The sequence below is a fragment of the Globicephala melas genome, chromosome 3 (assembly GCF_963455315.2).
Source record: "Globicephala melas chromosome 3, mGloMel1.2, whole genome shotgun sequence".
NCBI classification, from domain to species: Eukaryota; Metazoa; Chordata; class Mammalia; order Artiodactyla; family Delphinidae; genus Globicephala; species Globicephala melas.
The window spans coordinates 162,571,900-162,597,049 of record NC_083316.1 but is presented as its reverse complement, the minus strand read 5'-3'; the positions used below and the strand labels follow the sequence as shown (position 1 = coordinate 162,597,049).

The 25,150-nt window shown below is 48.4% G+C and overlaps 1 protein-coding gene across 4 annotated transcripts in view; it reads left to right on the top strand.

Annotated features, from left to right (window-relative positions):
• The first annotated feature begins 14,981 nt into the window (after nucleotides 1–14,981).
• RFX1 (regulatory factor X1) overlaps nucleotides 14,982–25,150 on the top strand; it is a 31,697-nt gene continuing 21,528 nt past the window's right edge. For 3 of the 4 annotated variants that reach the window (XM_030879865.2, XM_060297053.1, XM_030879864.2), the window contains exon 1: nucleotides 21,960–22,346. In XM_030879865.2, the coding sequence (XP_030735725.2) occupies nucleotides 22,025–22,346 (322 nt within the window). In that variant the 5' untranslated portion in view covers nucleotides 21,960–22,024. Of the gene's footprint in view, nucleotides 15,193–21,959; nucleotides 22,347–25,150 lie in introns of those variants that run through there. The other variant, XM_030879866.2, reaches the window with a different exon arrangement.

The following is a 25,150-nucleotide window of genomic DNA, read 5'->3' as shown; positions in this document are numbered from 1 at the left end:
CCCGCTCGCCGCAACTAGAGAAAGCCCGCGTGCAGCAACAGACCCAATGCAGCCAAAAATAAAGTAAATTTATTTTTTAAAAAATTGTTATGGGAACAGAGTTTCAGTTTCGCAGATGAAAAGGGTTGTGGAGATGGATGGTAGTGATGGTTGCACGACCATGTGAATGTACTTTATGTCGTTGAACTGGACACTTAAAATGGTTAAGATGGTACATTTCCTGTTATGTGTATGTTACCATAATTTTAAATATAATTTTTAAGTGTTTAACTAATATCATATACAGAGAGGAACTGTCGTGTGCTGGGCAATGTTTAACAGTGGGCTTTCCGGATACAAATGAACTTATTTACAAAACAGAAATAGACCCACAGACAGAAGACAAACTTATCATTACCAAAGGGGAAAGGGGTGGGGGAGGGATAAATTAGGAGGTTGGGATTAACATATACACACTACTATATATAAAATAGATAACCAACAAGGACCTACTGTATAGCACAGGGAACTATACTCAATATTTTGTAATAACCTATAAGGGAAAAAATCTGAAAAAGAATATATATATATATATACACATATATATAAATGTGTGTATAACTGAATCACTGTTCTATACACCTGAAACTAACACAACATTGTAAATTAATTATGCTTCAATTTTTTAAATAATTTTTAAAAAATATTTCTTTCTTTATTTATTTGACTGCACCAGGCCTTAGTTGCAGCACGCGGGATCTTTAGTTGTGGCATGCGGGATCTAGTTCTCTGACCAGGATCGAACCCGGGCCCCTTGCATTGGCAGCACGGAGCCTTAGCCACTGGACCACCAGGGAAGTCCCTATACTTCAATTTTTAAAAAAATAAATTATTTTATTTTATTTTATTTATTTTTGGTTGCATTGGGTCTTCATTACTGCATGCGGGTTTTCTCTAGTTGCTGCGAGCGGGGGCTACTCTTCGTTGCGGTGCGCGGGCCTTTCATTGCGGTGACTTCTCTTGCTGCAGAGCACAGGGGCTCTAGGTGTGCAGGCTTCAGTAGTTGCGGCTCGTGGGCTCTAGAGCACGGGCTCAGTAGCTGTGGCACACGGGATTAGTTGCTCCGCGGCATGTGGGATCTTCCCAGACCAGGGATATCCCCTGCATTGGCAGGCAGATTCTTAACCACTGCGCCACCAGGGAAGCCCCCTATACTTCAATTTTTAAAAATATTAAACAATAACAAAACAAAACAAGTAAACCCCAATGGGCTCTCCGGGAAAAAAAAAAAAAAGGCCCTGATTTATACCAGTTATAGGTTTCTGGTCAATTTCAAGCTACCAGGTGATATCAGTGTGATGTTGCCAAATTCCTGAAAAGGTAACAATCAGTTTTCACAAGTCAGTATAAGCCAGCTCCAGGACACCACCAAAATGTGAAAAACATTGCAATTTGCTCAATTTAAAAAATAATGATTTTTTTAAACACCCATGTCATCATTACCCAGATCAAGAAGAAGGACAGTGCCAGCACCACAGATGTCAACCCCCCCCACCCCGCATCCCCAGTCACAATTTCTTCCCTACAGAGGTAGCCACCATCCTGACTTCAGCCATCACCACTTCTTTGCTTTTTATTCGTTTTGTTTGTTTGTTTGTTTGTTTTTCACCGTGCCACATGGTTTATGCGATCTTAGTTCCCCAAGCAGGGATTGAACCCAGACCCTCTGCAGTGAAGGCTCGGAGTCCTAACCACTGGACCGCCAGAGAATTCCCTGCTTTGAATTAGTTTTAACACCAACCTGGGCATCTCTGAAACAGATAACTGAATCTCTGAAACATAACTGAGTCTATTTCTTTTTTTTTTCCTTTTTTTTTTTCATTCTAACAAATTGAACTTTTTATCAAAGTTCATACAGATCTGGGCACATACAGAAAAGTGCCCAGATCATCAGTGGACACCTGGAAGAATTTTCACAAACTGAACACACTTCTGCATCCAACCCTCAGGTCCAGAAACAGAACATTCCCAGCCTCCATCCAGAGCAGGGAAATTAAACTCCACCGTCTGGGAGGAGGAGTATGGAAGAATTTGTGGATATATGTTAAAACTATACTAACTAATAAATGCTTTGAGTGAGATGCTTTGAGGCTATGCAAAGATCCTGTTTCCTGTTCCACCCACTGATATTAGCATTCATTGGTGGAGCGTGTGCATTTGCTATTATTTATTATTTGGAATTCTTCTGTAAGGAAGAGTTGTTTCATCTCCATTTATTTACTTGTGCAATTATTTGTTTATACCAATATGGACTCATGAATAGTTATTTTTATTCTTTGGGTTAAAATTCAATACTATTATTATTTATTTCACCACCCAAATTGTTCCAGCTTTGGCCATTGGGAGCTCTTTCAATTGGTCTCTGCTCTAAGCATTTTCTTTCAGGCACTGCTCTTTTGACATGACTATCTCTCTCTGTCTCTGTCTCTCTGTCTCTCTGTCTGTCTGTCTGTCTGTCTGTCTGTCTGTCTCTCTCTCTCTCTATATATATATATATATTTTTTTTTAAGTACTTCCTTACTGTCTGGCACCACAACATGTTCCAGGCTCATGTTGCATTTCCCCTGCCCCAGTCCTAGTATCAGCCATTTTCCCAGGGAGCCTGTGTTCCCTTTACTGGAGAGTGGCATTGAGAAGCCAAGACCTGGATGCTGAGTCTGCTCATTGCTACTGAGGGTGGGAGTTGATGTTGTTGCTTCTGGGCCTTCTCAGCTGATAGCATCACTTAAAAAATATATATATTGAGGTAAAATTCATATGAAATAAAATTGACCTTTTTTTTTTTTTTTTTTTTTTTTTTGCAGTACGCGGGCCTCTCACTGTTGTGGCCTCTCCCGTTGCGGAGCACAGGCTCCAGACGCGCAGACTCAGCGGCCATGGCTCATGGGCCCAGCCACTCCGCGGCATGTGGGATCTTCCCGGACCGGGGTACGAACCTGTGTCCCCTGCATCGGCAGGCGGACTCTCAACCACTGCATCACCAGGGAAGCCCAAAATTGACCATTTTAATGTTACATGTACATGCATGTTCATAGTAGCACTAGTCACAATAGCCAAAAAGTGGAAACGACCCTGATGCCCATCAACAGATGACTGGATAAACAAAATATGGTCCATCCATACAATGGAATATCACTCAGCCTAGAAAGGAACGAAGCAATGACACATGATACAATGTGGATGAACCTTGAAAGCATTATGCTGAGTGAAAGAAGCCAGACACCAAAGGTCACATAGTGGATAATTCCATTTATAGGAGATGTCTGGAATAGGCACACCCATAGAGACAGAAAGCAGACTAGTGGTTGCCAAGGGTTGGGAGGAGGGAGGAATCAGGAGTAATTCCTACCGGTATGTCTCTGGGGTGACGAAAACATTTTGCATCTAGACAGAGGTGGTGGTTGCACAACATTATGAATATACTAAATACCACTGAATTGTTCACTTTACCACGGTTAATTTTATATGTCAATTTCACCTCAATTTATTTATTTATTTGTTTTGTTTTTTGTTTTTGGCCACACCGTGCAGCTTGTGGAGCTTCCCCAGTGAGGGATTGGAACTGTACCCCCTGCAGTGGAAGTGCAGTCCTATTTAATTATTTATATTATATATTTTTAAATTTCACCTCAATTTACATAAAACAACAATAAGGGCTCTGGTGATGGGCAGAGCGGGGTTCGAATCCCATGTCTGCCTAGTTCCTGCTGTGTGACCTTTGGCAAGTCACTTAAGCTCTCTGTGCCTTGGTTTCCTCACCTGTAAAACAAGGAGGATTCAAAAAAAAAAAACAAGGAGGAATGAGTGCGTCAAATTCTTAAAACAGTCTGTGGCATGCAGTAAGTGCTGTTTAATTAAATGTTATTTCTTTTTTTTTAATTTTTTAATTTATTTTGGCTGTGTTGGATCTTTGTTAACGCACGAGGGCTTTCTCTAGTTGTGGCGATCGGGGGCTACTCTTCATTGTGGTGTGGGGGCTTCTCATTGGGGTGGCTTCTCTTGTTGTGAAGTGTGGTCTCTAGGCGTGCGGGCTTCAGTAGTTGCGGCACATGGGCTCAGTAGTTGCGGCACATGGGCTCAGTAGTTGTGGCACACGGGCTCTAGAGCTCAGGCTCAGTAGTTGTGGTGCATGGGCTTAGGTGCTCCTCAGCATGTGGAATCTTCCCAGACCAGGGCTCGAATCCGTGTCCCCTGCATTGGCAGGCGGATTCTTATCCACCGTGCCACCAGGGAAGCCCCTTAAATGTTATGTCTACTTGACACATCCCTTTTGGATTTGAACTTTATTCCTTTGTCCTTTTCTTCATGACAGACTCCTGGCCTTGGTTGCCCCCAAGGCCAAGGCCAACGCTCCAGAAGACAGGAGTCATATCTGACTGTACTGCTTCAAAAGGGCTGATGAATAATATGTTCCCCTCCTCTGCCTCTTCTCCTGGCCACTCTCTACGGATGTACCCTTCTGCCCTTTTCTCCGTATCCCCAATCCTGGCCCAGGGGTTGCTGATGAACAAACACGTCAGGAAATATTTGTTGCCTGACTGTTTGACTTTAACTGACTGTCCCAGAACCAGAAGCTTCTTTTGTGCCTCACACAGAATCAGAATTTTGAGCCCATCAGAGCTGAGCGCAAATCCCACTTCCTGCGAGCAAGGCGCTGCACCTCTATGAGTTCATTGGGAAGATGTAGATAATAAGCGTATCTACTTTATGGGGTTGTTTGAGGACTTGGGTGAAATTATGCAAAGTGCTTAGCACTGGGCATGACACCCAAGTGCAGAGGGTTGAATGGTGATCACCTCCTGGTGATACATCGCAGGACCTGTGAACGTGATCTTATTTGGAAAAAAGGATCTTTGTGGATATAATTAAGGACTCTGAAATGAGATCATCCTGGATTATCTGGGTGGGCCCTAAATCCGATGACAAGTGTTAATAGACAGAGACAGGAGAGAAAAGGCCAAGTGAAGACAGAAGCAGAGATTGGAGTGATGTAGCCAAAGAGGCCAAGTCATGCCAGAAGCCACCAAAAGCTGCAAGAGAACGAAAGATCCTCCCCTAGAGCCTTGGGAGCAAGCCACAGCTCCGCTGACACTTTGATTTCAGACTTCTGGCCTGCAAAACTGTGAGCGAATAAATTTCCACTGCTGTAAGCCACCCAATTGTGGCGAACTGTTACAGCAGCCATAGGAAACGCATATATAAGAATTGGGAAATGTTATCTGCTACAATATCATTATTGTTACTGTCATCATCATCACCACCATTATCATGGGCAGCATAAAAATGCACTTAAGGGACTTCCCTCGTGGCACAGTGGTTAAGAATCTGCCTGCCAGGGCTTTCCTGGTGGCGCAGTGGTTGAGAGTCCGCCTGCCGATAGAGGGGACACGGATTCGTGCCCCGGTCCGGGAAGATCCCACATGCCGCGGAGCGGCTAGGCCCGTGAGCCGTGGCTGCTGAGCCTGCGCGTCCGGAGCCTGTGCTCCATCCTCAACGGGAGAGGCCACAACAGTGAGAGGCCCGTGTACCGCAAAAAAAAAAAAAAAAGGAATCTGCCTGCCAGTGCAGGGGACGCGGGTTTCAGTCCTGGTCCGGGAAGATCCCACATGCCACAGAGCAACGAAGCTCTTGTGCCACAACTACTGAGCCTGCAGTCCAGAGCGTGATCCACAACTAGTGAGCCCACGTGCCGCAACTACTGAAGCCCGTGCGCCTAGAGCCTGTGCTCCACAACAAGAGAAGCCACCGCAATGAGAAGCCCGCGCACCACAATGAAGAGTAGCCCCCGCTCGCCGCAACTAGAGAAAGCCCGTGTGCAGCAACTAAGACCCAACACAGCCAAAAATAAATAAATAAATTTATATTAAAAAAACACCCACAACCCAGATCTTTTTAAAAAAAGCACTCAAATCTTACCAATCAATCCTAAATAAAGCCATTCTTCTAATTTGTTAACTAATTTTTTTATTTTTTTATTTATTTAATTTTTGGCTGTACCAGGTCTTAGTTGCAGCACGCGGGATCTTTTAGTTGCGGCATGCGGGCTCATAGTTGCAACATGCGGACTTCTTAGTTGTGGTATGTGAACTCTTAGCTGCGGCATGCATGTGGGATCTAGTTCCCCGACCAGGGATCAAACCCGGGCCCGCTGCTTTGGGAGTGTGGAGTCTTACCCACTGGACTACCAGGGAAGTCCAGTTAATTTTATTTTTGAACAGTTAATACATTCATGGGCTTCAGAAAACGAAAAGTATAAGGTTTATGCTGCAGTATCTCCCTCCCAAGTCTTAGTTCCCCTCTCTTCACCCACAGGTAACCCACTGCTCTTGATTTCCTGAGTATCTTTCTGGAATTTCTGTGCACATATGAAAAGAAATATGAATACAAGTCCTTATCCCTCCACCCCCTCCAACACACACACACACCTGCTTTTACATTAAAGGTAGCATTAAAATGTTGGGTTTTTTATTGTGGTAAAATATATATAACATAAAATATACCATTTTAGCCAGTTTTAAGTATAAAATTCAGTGGCATTAAGTATATTCACATTGTCATGCAATTATCACCATCACCCATCTCCAGAAATTTTTCATCTTCCCAAACTGAAACTCTGTACCCAGTTAAACAGGCACTCCCCATTCCTCCCTCTCCCAGCTCCTGGTAACCACCATTCCACATTTTGTCTCTATGAATTTGCTTTTTCAAGGTACATTGCAAATTGGAACGATACAGGACTTTCCCTTTTGTGTCTAGATTCTTGCATTCAGCATAATCATTCAAGGTTCATCCATCCATGTGGTAGAATGTGTCAGAATTTCAGTTCAAGGTAACATGTTTTACATATTCTTCTGCACCTTCCTCCTCCACCCCCCCCCCAACTTAACAACAAATGCTGGAGTATTCCCCTTTCCAAAGCTCTCTTTATGCACCCTTGTCATTTTCTACAGCCGGATGGTATTTTGCCATGTAGATACCCCATAGTTAATTTCACTGCCAGAGACAGACATTTTTTCATTCGTTTGTTCTTAGGTTAACACTGCAGTGAAGAACCTTGCACCGATGTCATTTCACACGTATGCAAGTGTATCTGTATATAAATTCTGCAATGTGAGATTTCTGGCTCGAAGATTATGTGCATTTGTAATTTTTACAGATATTACCAGATTTCCTTCCTTGAGGGTTAGATTAATTCACACTCCCTCCAGCAATGGATAAGAGTCCTGTTTCCCTTCAGCTTCACCAACAGAATATTATCAAACTTTGGATTTTTGCCAAAAGAACAAGTGAAAAGTGGTATCTCAGAGTAGAGAAAATTTGCATTTGCCTCACCACAAGCAAGACAGAACATGTTTCCATATTTCCATGTGTTTAAGAGCTTTTTATAGTTTTCTTTTTCCTCTCTGGTCACCTTCCTTGTCCATTATTCTTTCAAGTTGTTGATCTTTTCCTTCCTGATTTCTAGGAGTTTTTTTTTTTTTAATTTTTTTTCTTTTTTAAAAAAATTAATTAATTATTTTTGGCTGCGTTGGGTCTTGGTTGCTACGAGCCGGCTTTCTCTAGTTGCCACGGGCAGGGTATACTCTTTGTTGCAGTACGTGGGCTTCTCACTGAGGTGTCTTCTCTTTGTTGCAGAGCACGGTCTCTAGGTGCACAGGCTTCAGTAGTTGTGGCATGTGGGCTCAGTAGTTGTGGTGCACGGGCTTAGTTGCTCCCTGGCATGTGGGATCTTCCTGGACCAGGGCTGAAACCCGTGTCCCCTGCATTGGCAGGCGGATTCTTAACCACTGCGCCACCAGGGAAGTCCCTTGTTTTGTTTTGTTTTGTTTTGTTGGCCACTCCATGCAGCTTGCAGGATCTCAGTTCCCTGACCAGGGATTGAACCCGGTCCACGGCAGTGAAAGCCCGGAATCCTAACCACTAGGCCACCAGAACTCCCCTAGCAGTTCTTATATGTTAAGGAAGCTTACCATATGGTTATGAAATGTGTAGTAAATATTTTTTCCCGATTTGTCATTTCTCTAAACTCTTACGATTACTGACCACTAACGTTTATTGAGGATTTGCTACATGTCTGGCTTTGGTTCTTTAAACACACCATCTCTGTTCAATCTTATTGACACCATTTTTCATCTCTAAATACTCCAACACACATTTTCCTACATAATATAATGCCATTTTCACACCTAACAAAATATACAGTCATTCTTCAGTATCATCTTACACCAAAGCGAATGGTAACATTTCCCCGAGTCTCTGAAATATCTGTTCAGAGTTGGTTTAGAGCAGTGCTGGCCAATAGCACTTTCTCTGATGATGAGAATGTGTTTTCCCATATAGTAGTCACTAGCTACATGTGGCTGTTGAGCGCTTAAAATGTTTCCTGTGAGACTGAGGAACTGAATTCTTCATTGTATTTTATTTTACTTTCTTTAAGTTTTAATAGCCACATGGAAAATTACAGGCCAATATCCCTGATGAAGCTAGATGCAAAAACTCTCAACAAAATATTAGCAAATCAGGGACTTCCTGGCAGTCCAGTGGTTAAGACTCTGAGCTTCCACTGCAGGGACTAGGGTCCGACCCCTGGTCAGAGAACCAAGATCCTGCATGCCCTGTGGCTCGGCCAAAAAAAAAAAAAAAATTAGCAAATCAAATTCAACAATACATTAAAGGGATCATACACCATGATCAAGTGGGATTTATTCTAGGGATGCAAAGAGGTTCCACACCTGTAAATTAATCAGCGTGATAAACCACATTAACAAAATGAAGGATAAAAATCATGTGATCATCTCAATAGATGCAGAAAAAATATCTGACAAAATTCAATATCCTTTCCTGATAAAAACTCTCAGCAAACTGCTATTCAGAGGAAATGTACTTAATGTAACAAAGGCCATATATGACGAGCCCACAACTAACATCATACTCAACACTGAAAGTTTTTCCTCTAAAATTAGGAACAAGACAAGGGTGCCCACTCTCACTACTTCTATTCAACATAGCACTGGAAGTCCTAGCCAGAGCAGTTAGGCAAGAAAAAGAAATAAAAGGTATCCCCTCCCGTAAAAATAGCCACACAGGACTAGCAATTACCATATAAGACAGTGCAGATGTAGAATATGACTTCCTCACCCAAATACATCTCACCTGTACTCACTTTCTCCATTATTCCCCTCCCACTTGGCCCTCAGCCTTTTGCAGTGTGACATCTGCCCCCCGGCAAATTGCCATGAACCCAGGTCTCACCCCAGCCCCGCTTCTCCCCACATTCTATCATACCTTCATTGGTTCATGCAAAGCCCTCACCAGTTTAATTTCTGTCCCCTCCATCCCAGATCCCCAATTCCTTGCCCTTCCCAAACCTTTGCCAGCATCCCTAAGGCATTTGCTACGTGTTCTTAAGCTGGTAGATAGTCTTAAATAATAGGATGTATCATTTTGTGTGTTTATACTTTTACTTTATATGCTTATACAAGTATGCTGTAATTTGCAAAATGACATTGTGTACTAGATCTCCATCTGTATCCTTTTCAGTGATACATTGTGGGATTTTTTGTTTATTTTGTTTTTACTTTTTTTTTCTTTTTTTTAACCAGATTGAAAGCATTTATTAACTTCTTTCCTTCAGCCTCCTCCCAACAAAAAGTTGTCTTTCCAGAGTTGGGGGGACGGGGAATAGGTTGACACAGGTTCATGTAGATATGCATACACCCCAAGCATTTTCTCTAAAAGCCCAATTATTTAGGGCATTGTCTCTCAGATCTTTGTTATTTTTAAATCTCAGTCCATTCCTTTCTTTTACAAATCTTCTTTTCAGTGCCTCCAGAAATCTTCCATGCGTGAAGATTGTCTTCATGCATCAGATTCATGGATATATCTGCACAGTGTTTATATATCAAACATAAATAAATAAATAAATATATTTCTTTTACCCTACTGTGTACATAGTTTGAAAAGTTAGAAGAACCACTCTGGGATTCCCTGGTGGTGCAGTGGTTAAGAATCCGCCTGCCAATGCAGGGCACATGGGTTCAAGTCCTGGTCCGGGAAGATCCCACATGCCTCGGAGCAACTAAGCCCGTGTGCCACAACTACTAAGCCTGCGCTCTAGAGCCCGCGAGCCACAACTACTGAGCCCATGTGCCACAACTACTGAAGCCCGCGCGCCTAGAGCCCACGCTCTGCAACAAGAGAAGCCACCGCCATGAGAAGCCCGCTCACCGCAATGAAGAGTAGCCCCCGCTCACCACAACTAGAGAAAGCCCGCACATAGCAACAAAGACCCAACACAGCCAAAAATAAATAAATTAAATTAAAAAAAAAAAAAGAAGAAGAACCAGCCTGCTGATCATTCACTACACCTCATGTTTAATAAGCAGAAATGCACAGGCTTTTAAGATGAATTTCCAGCATAACAGAAGGACATCTTGTTTGCATTTCAATGCACCAAGTGTCAGATTCTTATTTCATTACTCACTGGCACATTAATGGATGGCTCTTAATTTCTTTTTTTCTCTCTTTTAGCAAAACTCCATGAAGACCTCTTACTCTTGGGTCAGGAGCAAGGTTGCCTTATTTTAAAATGCTATAGTGTCTGAGTTTCACCGCATCAGCATCACATTTTTTAAGAGCTACTTTGCTGCTTTCACTGTTAGGTTAGTACTCTATCACTCAGCGTTCTTATTTCATCTTTCTAGTCCCTGAGGGATGGACACCTACATTGCTTCCAACTTCCTGCTTCAATGAGCATTCTTATCTGGTGCAAAACTCAGTGAATATAAAAACTTGGAAGAGAATTACCAAAGTTGTAGTTCTCTCTCAATTTAACAGGGATCCAATAACTGGCTTAAACAAGAGAGAATGTTTGTCTCTGCTGGCAGACAGCCTGGGGACCCTGGTCCTTCTGTCGGTTGCTCCACCATCCTCCAGGGCAGTATCTCCAAGGACATTTGGCTGTGTCTGGAGACATCCTCGTTGTCACACCTGGCAAAGGGAGGGGTTGGGGAGGTTGTGTGCTCCTGGCATGTAGTGAGTGGTGGCCAGGTATGCTGCTCACTACTCTGCAGTGCACAGAATAGCCCCCTGCGACAAAGAACAATTTGGCCTCAAATGTCAATGATGTCGCCTGCCCTACAATAGTCGCCACTCTTTTATTTTTTTCTTTTTTGGCCGCACTGCGAGGCATGCAGGACCTTAGTTCCCCGACCAGGGATGGAACCTGTGCCCTCTGCAGTGGGAGCGTGGAGTCTTAACCACTGGATCACCAGGGAAGTCCCCCACTCCTTTTTGTCATGACTGACGCGTTGAAGACACCGGGACAGTTGTCCTGTAGCACACTCCACCCTTGGGGTTTGTCAGTTGCTTCCTGATGTCATTTAACTTGTTCCTCTACGCTTCCCATTTCCTGCAAACTGGATGTTAGGTCAAGAGACCTGATCAGAGTCAAGTTTAACATTTTGGCAAGATGTGTCCCAGGGGAAGCTGTGAACTTCCATTGGTATCACATCAGGAGGCCCCGGAGGCCCAAGGGTCCCTCTACTGTGATGCTCAGCTTCACTGCAGCTAACACGGGTGACAGTCTGGCCTCTGTGATGAAGTCTGCATCCCTACACCTAGTGAACCCTGGGCGTATCTTGCTCCCCAACATCTTCTCACCCGATGTTTGAGAACACCCATCGATGAATACTGCCCAAATCAATTATTTCATTGGCTTCTGCAAAATGGTGATTGTTCTAATTCTCTCATTCCTTCCAGTTTTTTTGGCCATGCCACACAGCTTGCGGGATCTTAGTTTCCCAAGCAGGGATGGGGTCAGGGATCAAACCCAGGCCCCCTGCAGTGGAAGCGCGAAGTCCTAACCGCTGGATCGCCAGGGAATTCTCTCCTTCCACATTTTTTAGCTGGCATTCTTAGACTGTTTGGTGACCATGAAAAGTTACTACTGGGAAGGCAAGATCGTGCTTAATTCCTTACTTTTAATTACCAACATTTTCGGAAAGGAGTTGGTTGAGAGCTACTTCCAATGGGTTAATAAGTGTGTGTGTGTTTTAACTTTCAAATCGAGGTATAACATACATAAAGTGCACAGATCTTAAAGGGAGAGCTCAGGGAATTTTTACAGCTATATACCTGTGCAACCACCACCAGATAAAAATATAGAGCATTTCTAATCCCACACGGCCTTCCCTGCCATTAAGTTTTATAATGAGTAATTTTAATTGAAGAAATGATTTCCAGGCTTGATTGTACCCATCTTGGGGGTTCAAGGACTTCAGGAAGGTGGGGAAATGGGTGAGAAGTAAAAATAGGGCTTCTTGGCACTCCCCCACCCAACATGGCTGGCTCTGGCACCCAAACCTGTCTCACAGAAGTAGCTGCAAGGGTCGAGCGACTTGTTTTGCCAGTCAGGGTTTATCTCGGGCACCTCCTGCCTGGAAGTCTCATTAATTCTTGGGGCTCAGCTAGTATTTCCAAGCAGACGGGGACTGCCCCTTCTAGTCTTCCATCGAGGGTCACACCCAGGGGCAGAAAAGCACACTGAAAAGTCCCAGAGAAGGAGACAGGCTGTCTGGGTTCTGCTGCCTTCAGTTACATGATCCTAGAGGAGGTACTTTCCCTTCTGAGCCTTTGTTTGCTTACCTGTCAAGTGGGGGGAATATTCCGCTTTGCTGGGTTCTTGGGAGGATTTCGGCAGAATCATCAGACTACCTTTACATTTCTGACCTCACCTGTTGGCACGTTCCTCTTTGCTAATTCCACCCCTGCCAGATGTCTGTTCCAGTCCCCAGGCCTTTGCTTCTGCAGTTCCCTCCACCTCCGTTTTGTGGGGCTTGCCTGCTTTCTACAACTCAGGCGCAGTTCGAAGGAGCCCCTCCTCAGGTTACGTGGGCTACAGCGGTCTCTCTTATCACGCACACTCTAATGTTGCTTTTTTTTTTTTTTAAAGAGTCTTTGTTGTTGTTGTTTTCTAAATTGAAGTATAGTTGATTTACAATATTGTGTTAGTTTCAGGTGTAGAGCAAAGTTATTCATATATATATATATATATATATATATATATATATATATACACTTTCTCAGATCCTTTTCCCTTATAGGTTATTACAAAATATTGAGTATAGTTCCCTGTGCTATATTATCAGTCCTTTCTGATTATTTTCTACATAGTAGCGCCTCACAGCTCTTACGAACCTATCTTGAGTATTAATTTCACTGCTTATTGTGTCTCCTCCTGTAGTAGAATGCAGAGTCTAGGGACTTGTCTGCTTTTTTCACTTTTACAGGCAGGGCCTTGCCTGAGGAAAGTGTAATGTTCGTTGAACTAGGAAACATAAACCCAGAGAGGTGGAGCCACTTTCTCATTTGTCACACAGCAAAATCTGAATTAGAACTTCAGGCTCTGAGCCTTTGCTTTCTTTTCCCTCCCTCTTTGGTGGGGATTAGGACACAAAACTTAAGGGTTGTCAAAAAAATTAGTCATCGAGATATTTTTAAAAGTCAAAATTGGGAATTCCCTGGCGGTCCAGTGGTTAGGACTCTGCGCTTTCACAGCGGAGGGCCGGGGTTCAACCCCTGGTCTGGGAACTAAGATCCTGGCCAGCTGTGCCGCTGCCAGGAAAAAAACAAAAAGTATAAAGAAGCAAGCTGTGTGTCGCTGCCAGGAAAAAAAAAAAATTAATGTCAACAAAAAGCAAAAGATAAGATTCGACCTTGCACTCGCATGACTCACCCCGCCCTAATCCCAGTCCTGGCAGATCCCGTCTTTATTTAAAATTTTGCTATTCTGTTCACCATGGATTTATTTTTTTCCCATTAATTTTGATATTTAAAAAATATTGCAATACTTCATTAGAATGTTATTCATCTTGATGATTGAGTTTTTCCACCCAAGACGCTCACCCTAGTACAAGTCCCGCTTCTGTCTCTTCTCCTCCCCTAGAGAAACTGAGGCACGGAGGACTCGGGGTGGGAGTGGGGGAAGGATGGGGGAGCTGTGTGGAGTCGGTTGAGCAACCCGCGCTGCCCCGGGAGGGGCTGGACGGTGACCTTTGCTTATCGCCCGCGGAATAAGCAGCTAATTAAGTCTCCCTCGCCTGCGGGAGACCTTTCCCAGGTCGGCCCGCGCCTCCCGCAGGGCCGAGACAGCCGCGGTAGCCCCGGCAGCGGTGACCTTTACAGGTCCAATGGGGCGGGGAGGCGGGAGAGAGCGGGATGGATTTAGGCGGAAATGGTGGCGGTGGGTATCGCGGCCCTGGGATCGCACCCCGCCCGCCTCGACTCCCCACGTTTATCCTACCACCGTAGGGTAATAGGGGGAGGGAAAGCGCGCCCGGTGACGTCATCGAACCCCGAGCCCGGCCTCCGCCGCCAACGTCACAGACAAGCAGCGCAGCGTCACCGCATTCCTCCCGTGATGTCAGCGCGCAAGGCCAAGAACTGGCCCATACGGGAAGGGAGAAGTCTGAAGGAAGATCTTTACTTTCTCGCACTTCATATTTGGTAAGGCGTTTAAAGTACGCAGAAACGGACTACCACTCCCATCTGGCCTTGCGTGCTGCGCATGCGCACAGCTTCCAGCGAGAGAGCGCGGCAAACCTTTGGGCTAGATTGACGTCCCTTTAGTCGAACCAAAAGGCAAGTTTTACGGCCGCAAACCAGTCCCGACCTTACAGGCCCCACCCCTTTATTCTTAGCCCGCAGCTTCCTTGAGGGAGTGACGGGCTCCTCTGCCTTTGAAGGCTTAGTTTCCCTCGATGGACATTCACACCGATGAATCAGAGCGTCGGGAAGTCGAGAGGATGTTGAAAGACGTGCCTTGGAGCCAATAGCTTAGCGGCAGGGCCTGGCGCCACCCAATCACTTTTCCCAGTGCCGCCAATCACCCTGGACCCCGCCCCCGGCGCGTGACGTAAGTAGGGTGGGTAGCAACAGTTGCCCCGGTGAGGGAAACGGAGGCGCCATAGCCACGGTAGTCGTGGCGACCAAGCAACCCGGCAACGCGAGTCAACAACAACAACCGACCGGCCGACCCCCACCCCCACCCCCCCGGCCTGGCCCGGGGACCCCGGCACGTTCTGTCCCCCTCCCAACATCGCCTCCGAGACCTGTGGAAAGCCCTTCCGCGGACAGAAGTAGGGAGAAGCCGAGGTAACCCGTGCGGCCCCAGGGTGGCGGTCCGGGCCGGGGAGGACAGCGAGGCCCGGGCGGCGGGTGTCTCTAATCATAATCTTGGGGGAAGGGGCGGGCGGTCAAAATGGCGGCGGCGACTGTCGGGGCCGTGGGGGAGGGGGCTGGGGCCCGGCTGGGGCTACACCACCCGCCCCCGGGCCCCGCAGCCCGGCCCCCGCGAGGGGCGGGCGCTCGCAGGCAGACGGCGAGTGGAGGTAGGCCGGCCAGCCGGGGCGGGGGGCTTTTATATGTCGGGAGGCACAAGGGGGCGGGACTGGGAGGGCTGGGCCAATGGGAACGAGGGAGGGGCGAGGCGGGACCGAAGTGAGTGGGCGGGGCCAGGTCATAAGGTGTGGGCGGGACCGGCCGGTGCCCCGGGAACCGGGTGGGGCAGCTCTCCCCTAGGCATTCCTGCTCGCGTAAGCGACGGAAGCCACCTGTGCCTTGTCACTTTAGAACCTGCCAGGACTCAAGTGTGTACCACATGTGAGGCCTCAGTTTTCTATCCTGTAAAGTGGGGAGAATCACTGCCATCGCCTCTTTTTTGCATTTCAGGGACTCCTAATTCCTTTCAGGAATTTCTCTAGGGCTCATTCTTGAACTTTTTACTCCTATCTACTTTTTCTGAATGTTTTTTATAGATTAACTGTTAGTCTTGATTTCAACATTGCTGTTCGCTCCTAAATCTGCCTTCTCTCTGAAAAGAGATGAAGGTAGACAATTTCATGAAGCTGTGGGATAGGGGTATGGCTTTAGTCCGGACGATTTGGTTCGCAGAAAGCGAAGCCCATGGCAGAGAGGAGTGATCTTGGGTGACTGAGTTAGAAGAACAGAAACTTGATTGCTTCTATGTGGGCAGCTCTAAGATCTAAGATCTCGTCTTGTCCCTGGGCAGGGGGCTTGTTCCTGGAGATGGGACCATTCCTAGCTGTTCTGCCCATCCTGGTCTTCCTTTGGGGAAGGAAGTAAATGATGGAGTAAAGGGCGCCTGAGGAAGTTTCTGACGCTGCTTCTCTTGGCTAGACACATGTTTTTGTGTCAGTCAAGTTGGTGTCAACTGGGTCACATGTCGCTGAGGAGGTACCAGCTTACAGAGCCACGTGGGCAGGGAGCTGGGACACCGAGATCAGAGGGAAGGGGAAGTGTTCCACATTTGTTAGAGGAGAATCTGAGTGACTGCTTTGCCGGGACAAGATCTGCCAGCTTGGGGAAGAATTTTTTTTTTTTTTTTTTTTAAACAGCAGCTGGGCCAAGTCCACTGTGCTTATTCTCCGTCTTGCTTTGGAGCTTGGCATCAGCAGAGCCGAGTGCATTCTGCAGCCGTTTTCTTTTAAAATCAATTAGTAAACTTCAGGGAGAAGGAACGTTTCAGGTTCTCCCAAAACTTTCCCTCAAGAATTTGACATAAGGCTTGGGAGTGTCACTTCTCCAGGGATTTTTCCCAGGTCAGGAAATAACGTGATCTGGGAAGTATTTCCAAAATCTAGAAATAACCAAGTTGCCAGGTCATCGGTACCTGTTAGAAAGGCGAGCTCTGAGCAGAAAGTGATCTAGTCTTGTTAACTGCCCCTCCCCCTTCTTATATCTTATGCATTTGAAAGGCCCAAGCCCAGAGGGGTTCTTGAAGGGAACACTGGCTTTGGTCACTTGTCCTTGAAACAATCAACTGCTTTCTAGCTGTATGCTCCTGGGCAAGTAACTTAACTTCTCTGGACCTTAGTTTCCTCCCATCTAAACTAGGGACAGTGATCATTGGTAATGATTTTAATCTCATATTACTATGCTGTGGATCCCATAAAAGAATACATGTTGAGCATTAAATACATAGTAATCACTCAAACTATGTTGGCTGCTACTGTTATTATGATGGTTGTTGCTTCCTGCTCAGCCTTTGGAATTATACCATTCGCATTTATTTTTATCATTTTGAATCGGGTGACAGCCTAGTGGCTTTAAGGCTTGACTCACTTGCTGTGTGGGCCGATGACTGGGATCCCGGGAAGCTGAGTGCTAGGACTCTAGTTTCTAGTGGGAAAGTGTCACTCTCCTAAGGCCCTTCTCCAGCTTTAGGAGGGTAGCCAGAAAGAAAATTTTTCCCTGGGCCCAGGCTCAGACTCAACCTTCCGGGAGGCAGCTGGATGAGCTGGGGCTGTGGGTGTCATGGGAAAGGTGGGGACCTGGGAAAGGTGTCTCTGGAGCTAAGGGTCTCTCCCTCCCCTTCCTGCCACATGCCCCAGCATTTTGGGGCTGAAGACTGGATAGGCTAGGCAGAATCCACCCCACTCCCCATCACCACCTACTAGGGACACGGCCTCCAGATAGCAGCCACACAGCACATAGTCTTCCTGGCCTAAGGGGCCTGTTCTGGACCAGGAGACATCACCTGCCCCTGTAGCACAAGCTTGCTGCTGGCAGGAGGCAGTAACTTTTTCACAAAGTCTTACCAGTCGGCAGATTTGAACCGGCTTTTGACAGTCACTAGCAGTGTGTTCCCAGCATTGTGGACACTCATTTGACAGTAAAAGTTGAGCCCCAGCTTTGTGCTTGTCAGTGTTTTAGTAGCTGGGGATAGAGTCATGGGCAAGGCAGGTCACATCTCCACCCCTGGGGAAAGCTTACCTTCCTGGTCGTGGAGGGAAGAGGAAAATAAACAGGGTACAGGGCCAGGAAAAAAATAAAACAGGAGTATGTACTCCAGAGGGCTTGGAAGGGGGTTACTTGAGACCTGAGAAGGTGGCATATGAACTAGGACATGAGTGATAAGCAGCCAGCAGCTGGAGGCGAGGAGAGCATGCCAGTAGATGGAAGAGCTGATGCAAAGGTCCTGAGGCAGGAGGAGGCCTGGAGCATTTGGGAAGCCACATTGTGGCTAGAACATTCAGAATAGAAAGGGGAAAGGGCCAGATCCCACACGGCCCTATGGGTCATGGGGAGGGCTCTGGATTTTATTCTCTGTGATGGGAGCCTTAGAGCCTTCTCAATAGAGAAGTGACACGATAGGGTTTGTGTTTTCAAAGGATCTTATAGACTATACAGGCAGGAGTAAAGCCAGGATCCAGTGATGAGAGGGTCCAGGCAAGAGACGATGGTAGCCCAGACTAGCATGGTATTGATAAAGATGGAGGGAAATGCCCAGCCCTAGGATCTATTTTGGAGGAATTATTGACAAGTCTTAAAAACTAAGTGGCTAGGGAATTCCCTGGCAGTCTAGTGGTGAGGACTCCATGCTTTCACGCTGGGGCCCGGGTTTAACCCCTGGTTGGGGAACTAAGATCCTACAAGCTACATGGTGTAGCCAAAACAAAAAACAAGAAAACTGGATATAGAGGATGAAGGAAACACACATTATTATATCTAATTTCCCCATTCCCCCAAAAGTTCATTTTTGAAGCCAGTCTACAAGTGAGGGAAGTGAGGTTTTCTTTCCATTTCCTTGGGAGGGCCTTGTCCAAGATGTAAACCATTCAGTTAAGTATCTGGCATCTAGAACAGTTGGCAAACTACAGCCTTCACCTGTTTTATATGGCCTGTGAGCTAAGACTGATTTTTACATTTTTAAGACTGATATTTTGTGACATGATTAATATATCATGATATGTGAAAATTATGAAAATTCAAATCTAAGTATCTAGAAATAAACTTTTATTGGCACACAGCCACACTTGCTTGTTTACATATTGTCCATGGCTACTTTAATACTCCAGGGGCAAAGTTGAGTCATTGCAATAGGCTCTCTGCCTTCAAAGCCAAAAATGTTGACTGCACAGAAATTTGCCAGCCCCTGACCTAAAGAATTGATTCAAACTTTCTCCAAAAACAGGTGTTGGCTTTGAAGATAGGTGCAGCCATTGGTGCTTTTTTTGGGCAGTTTCCTTGCTAAGGAACAGATTTGCTGAGTCATGCTCAGATAGACCGGGAATGCCTCATCCTGTATAAATATTTGTGACTTATTCCTCTCTAGGGAACACCCTACAGAACTCTGCTTAACCTAGTCTTCCACAAATGGCAAAAAAATGGGGGTTCCCTGGTGAAATAGTTATGGGAAATATGTCATTCTGTATCATTCTTCCTAGAGACTAACAATGACAGTGCTGAGAAGGTCTCCCAACAGAGAAGTTGGTTTAACTGTTTTATCCATCTCCTCTTCCCCCCCCTTTTTTTTTTTTTTTTTTGTGTGTGTGTGTTACGCAGGCCTCTTACTGCTGTGGCCTCTCCTGTTGCGGAGCACAGGCTCCGGACGCACAGGCTCAGCGGCCATGGCTCACGGGCGCAGCCGCTCCGCGGCATGTGGGATCTTCCCGGACCAGGGCATGAACCCGTGTCCCCTGCATCGTCAGGCGGACTCTCAACCACTGTGCCACCAGGGAAGCCCCCTTCCCCTTTTTGAGCTCAGCCTTTCAGTTGTCTCATCGCCACCTTCCTCTGCCCCTGAGGGGAAGGGAGGAGGCCTGCAGGGTTGGCACCTCGAGGAGGAGAAAGCACCTTCAAGTGTGGAGCTTTTAAAGCCCTTTTGTGGTGGGAGGGGCCCCTAGGGGCCAGCTCTCTTAGGGCTGGGAAAGTCCAAGCCAGGGTTTCTCAGTGCCCCCAGAACCACCTGCCTCTGAATCATCCAGGGGACTAGCTCAAACAGCAGACTCCAGGGTCATCCCAGACTCTGGCAGTGGGGCCTAGGAACCTGCATTTAACTAACTCCCCAGGTGAAGCTGATGAACACCAGAGTCAGAGTCCCCCTTGGCACCTCTTTCCAAGAGCTTGAGGACTGTGTCTCTCTCTCCCTTCCAGCCCCAACTGGCATGGATGTTTGTTGAATGAATAATAATAATAGCAACTTCCATTTCTCAGTGCTTATTGGGTGCTGGGCTGATCACATTGGATCTTTACAACAGCCTTATGAATCAGGTGTTCTCATCATCCCCAGGTGACAGATGGGAAAACTGAGGCCCAGAGGAAAGTCAGTTACACGTTTATGAATTAAGAGACAGGCCAGGGTTCATGTGGATGTGGGTCTGACACTGGGCAGACAGGTGCTGATTAGCTGCAGTGACTTGAGCACCTGATCTGGTCCAGAGTTTGGACCCAGTAGTATGAGACCTGAGGAGGTGGGCCTCTCTAATGCTGGCAGAAGAGTTGGGGAAGGGCAGGGGCTGGGGGAAGATGTTTTCTCTGTGTGCATGGCAGGCAGTAGCCTCTTCCCTCTCCCGGTGGGCAAGCTCCCCCTGCTGCCTGAGTCCCTGGCAGGCCACCCTTCCGTCTTGCCCAGTGGGAAAGCCCAGAACAGCGCCCCTGGACCTGAACCAGGGCCCATTCCCCCTTGGCAAGAGAGACCATGTGCCTCACCCAGCTCCTGGGAGAGGGTCCACAACCTTTTAGCAGCCACAAAAGCTGCCTCTGCCTGGTCAGGTGGGCCCCATTCTGAGGTCAGCAGGGGCTGCTGGGCCTGCCCTGTGGCCAGGACCTGTTCCCAGCCCAGCTGCCCCTGGTCCTAGAAGGCCACTTTCCTTGAGGAGCTCACATCTGGTGTCACCACCTGTAACTGCCCTCACTTCTGTGGCAGCAAGCAGCTCGGGAGGCTTTTTGGACTCAAACAGCTTCTGTGTGTCTGGCACCCCACTGGGAATGGTACTCAGCCAAGAATCCAAGCCCAGATGGCAGGCGATTAGGGAGCTGGCACGGGCTGGCTGGGAGGTAGCTTCCCCATGACTTTCCTTTCTGGCAATTAGCCGACTAGTCAAGTGCTTAGAATGCCCAGGGTTCAGACTCGGTCCTGCCACTTCCCTGCTGTGTGGCCTGGGGCAATCTCAACCTCTCTGAGCCTCAGCTCCTCCTCTGGCAGAAGGAACCCAAATTCAGATGTGATCGTTGCAAAGTCTTAAATTAAGTAATGTAGGGGGACTTCCCTGGTGACGCAGTGGTTAAGAATCTGCCTGCCAGTGCAGGGGACACAGGTTCGAGCCCTGGTCCAGGAAGATCCCATATGCCGCGGAGCAACTAAGCCCGTGCGCCACAAGTACTGAGCCCGCGTGCCGCAACTAATGAAGCCAGCGTGCCTAGAGCCCATGCTCCACCACAATGAGAAGCCCGGGCACCGCTCGCCGCAACTAGAGAAAGCCCGTGCGCAGCAACGAAGACCCAATGCAGCCAAAAATAAATAAATTAATTAATTAAAAAAAAAAGAAAACCACAAGCTTAAAAAACAAAAAAAGTCATGTAGGGACTTCCCTGGCGTGGCGGTCCAGTGGTTAAGACTCCACACTTCCACTACAGGGGGCACGGGTTCAACCCCTGGTCAGGGTACTAAGATCCCACGTGCCACGTGGCGCGGCCAAAAAACAAAAATTAAAATTGAGTAATGTAAAGAAAGCACTCAGCACAGTGCCCAGCCTGCAGGAGCCCTCAGGAGAACTGTATTATTTGTTTTTGGGTGAGAGCCGGAGCTCTCCCAGCACAGGGGTCCCCCAGGCGCTGGGGCCTAGGAAGGAAGAAGGCAGGAATCCGGGGCAGGGATGAGTGGAAGAGGTGCAGACCAGCTCCAGTCCATACTTAGTTGCCCTGCAGTAACGATGGATTCGTTATATCTTGCCACCAGCCTCAGGATTTAATTAAGTTACTGATGAACTCAAATGTGTCTCTAGGGAGCCAGGAGCTGTCCCTGGTTTCCTCTGCCTGTAGATTAATTCTTGTTTTTCCTTCTTGTTTTTTCCTCCTCTTCTCCCCCGCCCCGCCCCACCTTTCTTCCCAAGCAAGCAAAAAAAAAAAAAAGAAAAAAAAAAAAAGAAAAGCCTTATTTATTATCATTTTCCCCACTGTTGGCATGGCAACACAGGCGTACGTTACTGAGCTACAGGCAGCCCCGCAACCATCCCAGCCGCCACAGGCCCCTCCACAAGCCCAGCCCCAGCCACCGCCACCACCAGCCTCAGCAGCACCCCAGCCTCCCCAGCCCCCCGCCACCACCGCCACCCCCCAGCCCCAGTATGTCACCGAGCTGCAGAGTCCGCAGCCTCAGGCACAGCCACCGGGCGGCCAGAAGCAGTACGTGACAGAGCTCCCGGCCACCCCCACGCCCTCGCAGCCGGCCGGCACACCCGCCCCGTCCCCGGCATCCCAGCAGTACATCGTGGTCACCGTCTCCGGTAAGTGGACACGTGCTCAGAGCGAGGGCACTCAGTGAACAACCCCACAGGGAGTTTTGGGGAGCCTAGCATCCTGGATGTGGAGGCACCCTGGCGCCCTCCCATTGTCACTTATTATGCCTGTTACCAGGAGGGCAGCTTTTAAACTCTCTGGGGTTCCCAGGTGGGATCTGGGGGGCACCTCTGGGGAAGGAGTAGTCAGACCAAGCAGGGAGGCCTCTGTGCCCCCAAACTCCTCCCCACCGGGACAGCTCTTAGAGCTGTTTCTGTCTCTATCCTCAAGTAAGGTGTCACTTGAAGAAAGGATTGGGCAGTGGAGTTAATTTGCAAACGCCTGCTGGAGATGGAGGGTGAACACACAGCCATCATCCGTAAAGGGATCATAACAGCTTCGAGCGCTCAGGGGCTGTGTGTGAGGTGCTCCCTGTGGCAGTTCAGGGAGGTCCGCTGGGAGGCCTGAGGGACCACTTCCCCTCCCCTCCCATTTCATTTTTGGCAAGACTCAGGCCAAGCGGGGCTCTTGGCTGGGCGAGTTCGTGAGCATGTGATGTGGCCAAGGGCTCCTGTTTGTCACTGTGGCCGCCCCTTGAGGCTGTGGAGCAAATGACCAGGAAGCTTGGGTCATGGCACCCATGGTTCCTGCCTAGAGCATCTTCCCCATGCCCGCTTATTCTAGAATGGGGATGGGCTGAGCAGAGGGAAGTGGGAGCACAGGGTCACGACAGGCAGTCTCTCCCCAAGGGAGAATGTGGAGCTCCGAACAGGGCTCGGCGTCATTAGTGGTTTCTGATGTGCTCTGTGTAGAGGGGAGGATGCAGCGAAACCTCATGTTGAGGCTGGCCCTGGTCCTCCCAGAGTGGAAAAGGAAGCGGTGGGGATCCTAAGGGCATCCTGGGAGGCTGCGGAAGGAGCAGGTCAAGACTGCGTTTAGGACCATAGGACAATAAAGGGTCAAAATTTGTGGCAGTTGACATGGCCCCATAGGACCAGGACAGAAGCAGCTGGGCCCCAGCAGCATCCTGGAGGCTCCTGGCTGTGTCGGGGTCCCCAGGGAGGGCCAGGGGGTGGGGCACACAGGGGCTCAGGACAGTGACTCTTTAACACACAGACTGGTGTGGAGGGATGGTACGCAAGCGTCAGCTGAGTGCAGAGTGAGGCCAGGCCAAGGACGTGGCCAGGTCACCGGGCCACAGATCTCCAGGGGGCTCTCGGTGCTGCACAGGGATCCTGCTACACTTCCTAGCCAGCATAGCCCTCACTGTCCAAGAAACCTACTCCCGCATCTCTCACCTCTGTCACCTCCCTCTCACTCTGTGCTTTTGACCCCGACCCTGCTGCTGACCTCTCTGGGGACAAGGCATCATCACATGACAAGAAGGACCCCTTCTCCCACCCAGCCAGCCTCCCGCACCCGGGGTCCATCTGCACCCACCAGCTCTGCTTTCTGGCTTCTGGAAGGGTGAATCGGCCCCCTGCCTGTTCCAGGCTGCCCCCTCCAAGACTTGCTTCTGCCATCCTGGCCTCCTCACTGGGTCCCTCTCTTGCTGATCTTCTCCACCTGCTTGAAAAGATGTAACAGCTCCCATTTTAACCGGGCCTCCCAGGCCCTGCACCCGCTTCAGCTGCTGCCCGATTCTCTTCCCTTTAAGTTAGAATTCCTCAAAGGATTCACGCTCCCTTCCTTAGTCTCTTCTCCCTCACCTCAGCCACTTGCACCTTCCCTCGCCACAGTCCTCGTCAGGGTCACCCATGGCCCCTGTCTTGTCGATCCACTGGCCACCCTCTGTTCTTCTCTTCCTTAGCCTCTGGGCAGCGCCTGACACACTGGTCCCCCTCCTCCCGGAGCTGCCCTCCTGCCCTGGTCTCTGCCCACCTCCCTCCTTCCTCCTCATCTCCCTGACTTTGTCAGCAATGACCTCATCAGGTCTGAGGTCTCCTCTCTGCTCCAGTGATTCTCCCTTCACGGTGGTCTTGTCCAGTGTCTCAGCTTGCGTTGCCACCTCTTACGCTGACAGTGCCACGTTGAGGTCTGCATCCTGGGCTTCAGCCCTGAGCCCTAGCTACCTGGGAGCCATCAAAGGGGCCTCTCAAACCAGCGTGGCCAAATAGAAGTCTGGATTTGTTTCCTTCTTCAAATCTGGCCTCCATTGAGACTTCCTTGTCCTAGTAAATATCACCCCCAGGTCTGGGTCAGCCTTCATTCCTGTCTTACCCATCCTTTTTTATTTTTTTTTCTGGCTGTACCGTGCGGCACGTGGGATCTTAGTTCCCTGACCGGGGATCGAAACCTTGCCCCTGAAGTGGGAGCGCAGGGTCTTCACCACTGGACCGCCAAGGAAGTTCCCTGTCTCACCCTCGCTTGAGCAAGCAAGATCTCTTGGCTCCACCTCCTGAATGCAGCCAGAACCCACCCCCTCTCCCACCTCCACGGCCCCCTACCCTGGTCCAGCCTCTGCTCATACCCTTCACAGTCCTCCCCCCACAGCAACCAGAGGGAGCCTCTTGCCAGCTCTTGATTAGGTTCCATCATGTCCCAGCTCAACCCAGATTATTCCAAGGCAGGTGGCCCTGGGAGCACTCTCTGAGAAACCTTGGCCTGGCCTGTCTTGGCCCTAGGAGATCTGGCCCCCTGTGGCTCGCAGGAAGGGGCTTAAAAAACTCCACACTCCCTGTGCCCCTGCTGACAAGTGTCCAACCTCCTGACTCTGGCCTTCAAGGCCTGCTGGCCACCCAGCCCTACCTGGTACTAACCTGCCCCCTGGCTTACCTGCTTCAGCCCCACTGGTCTTCCTGTGGCTCCTCAA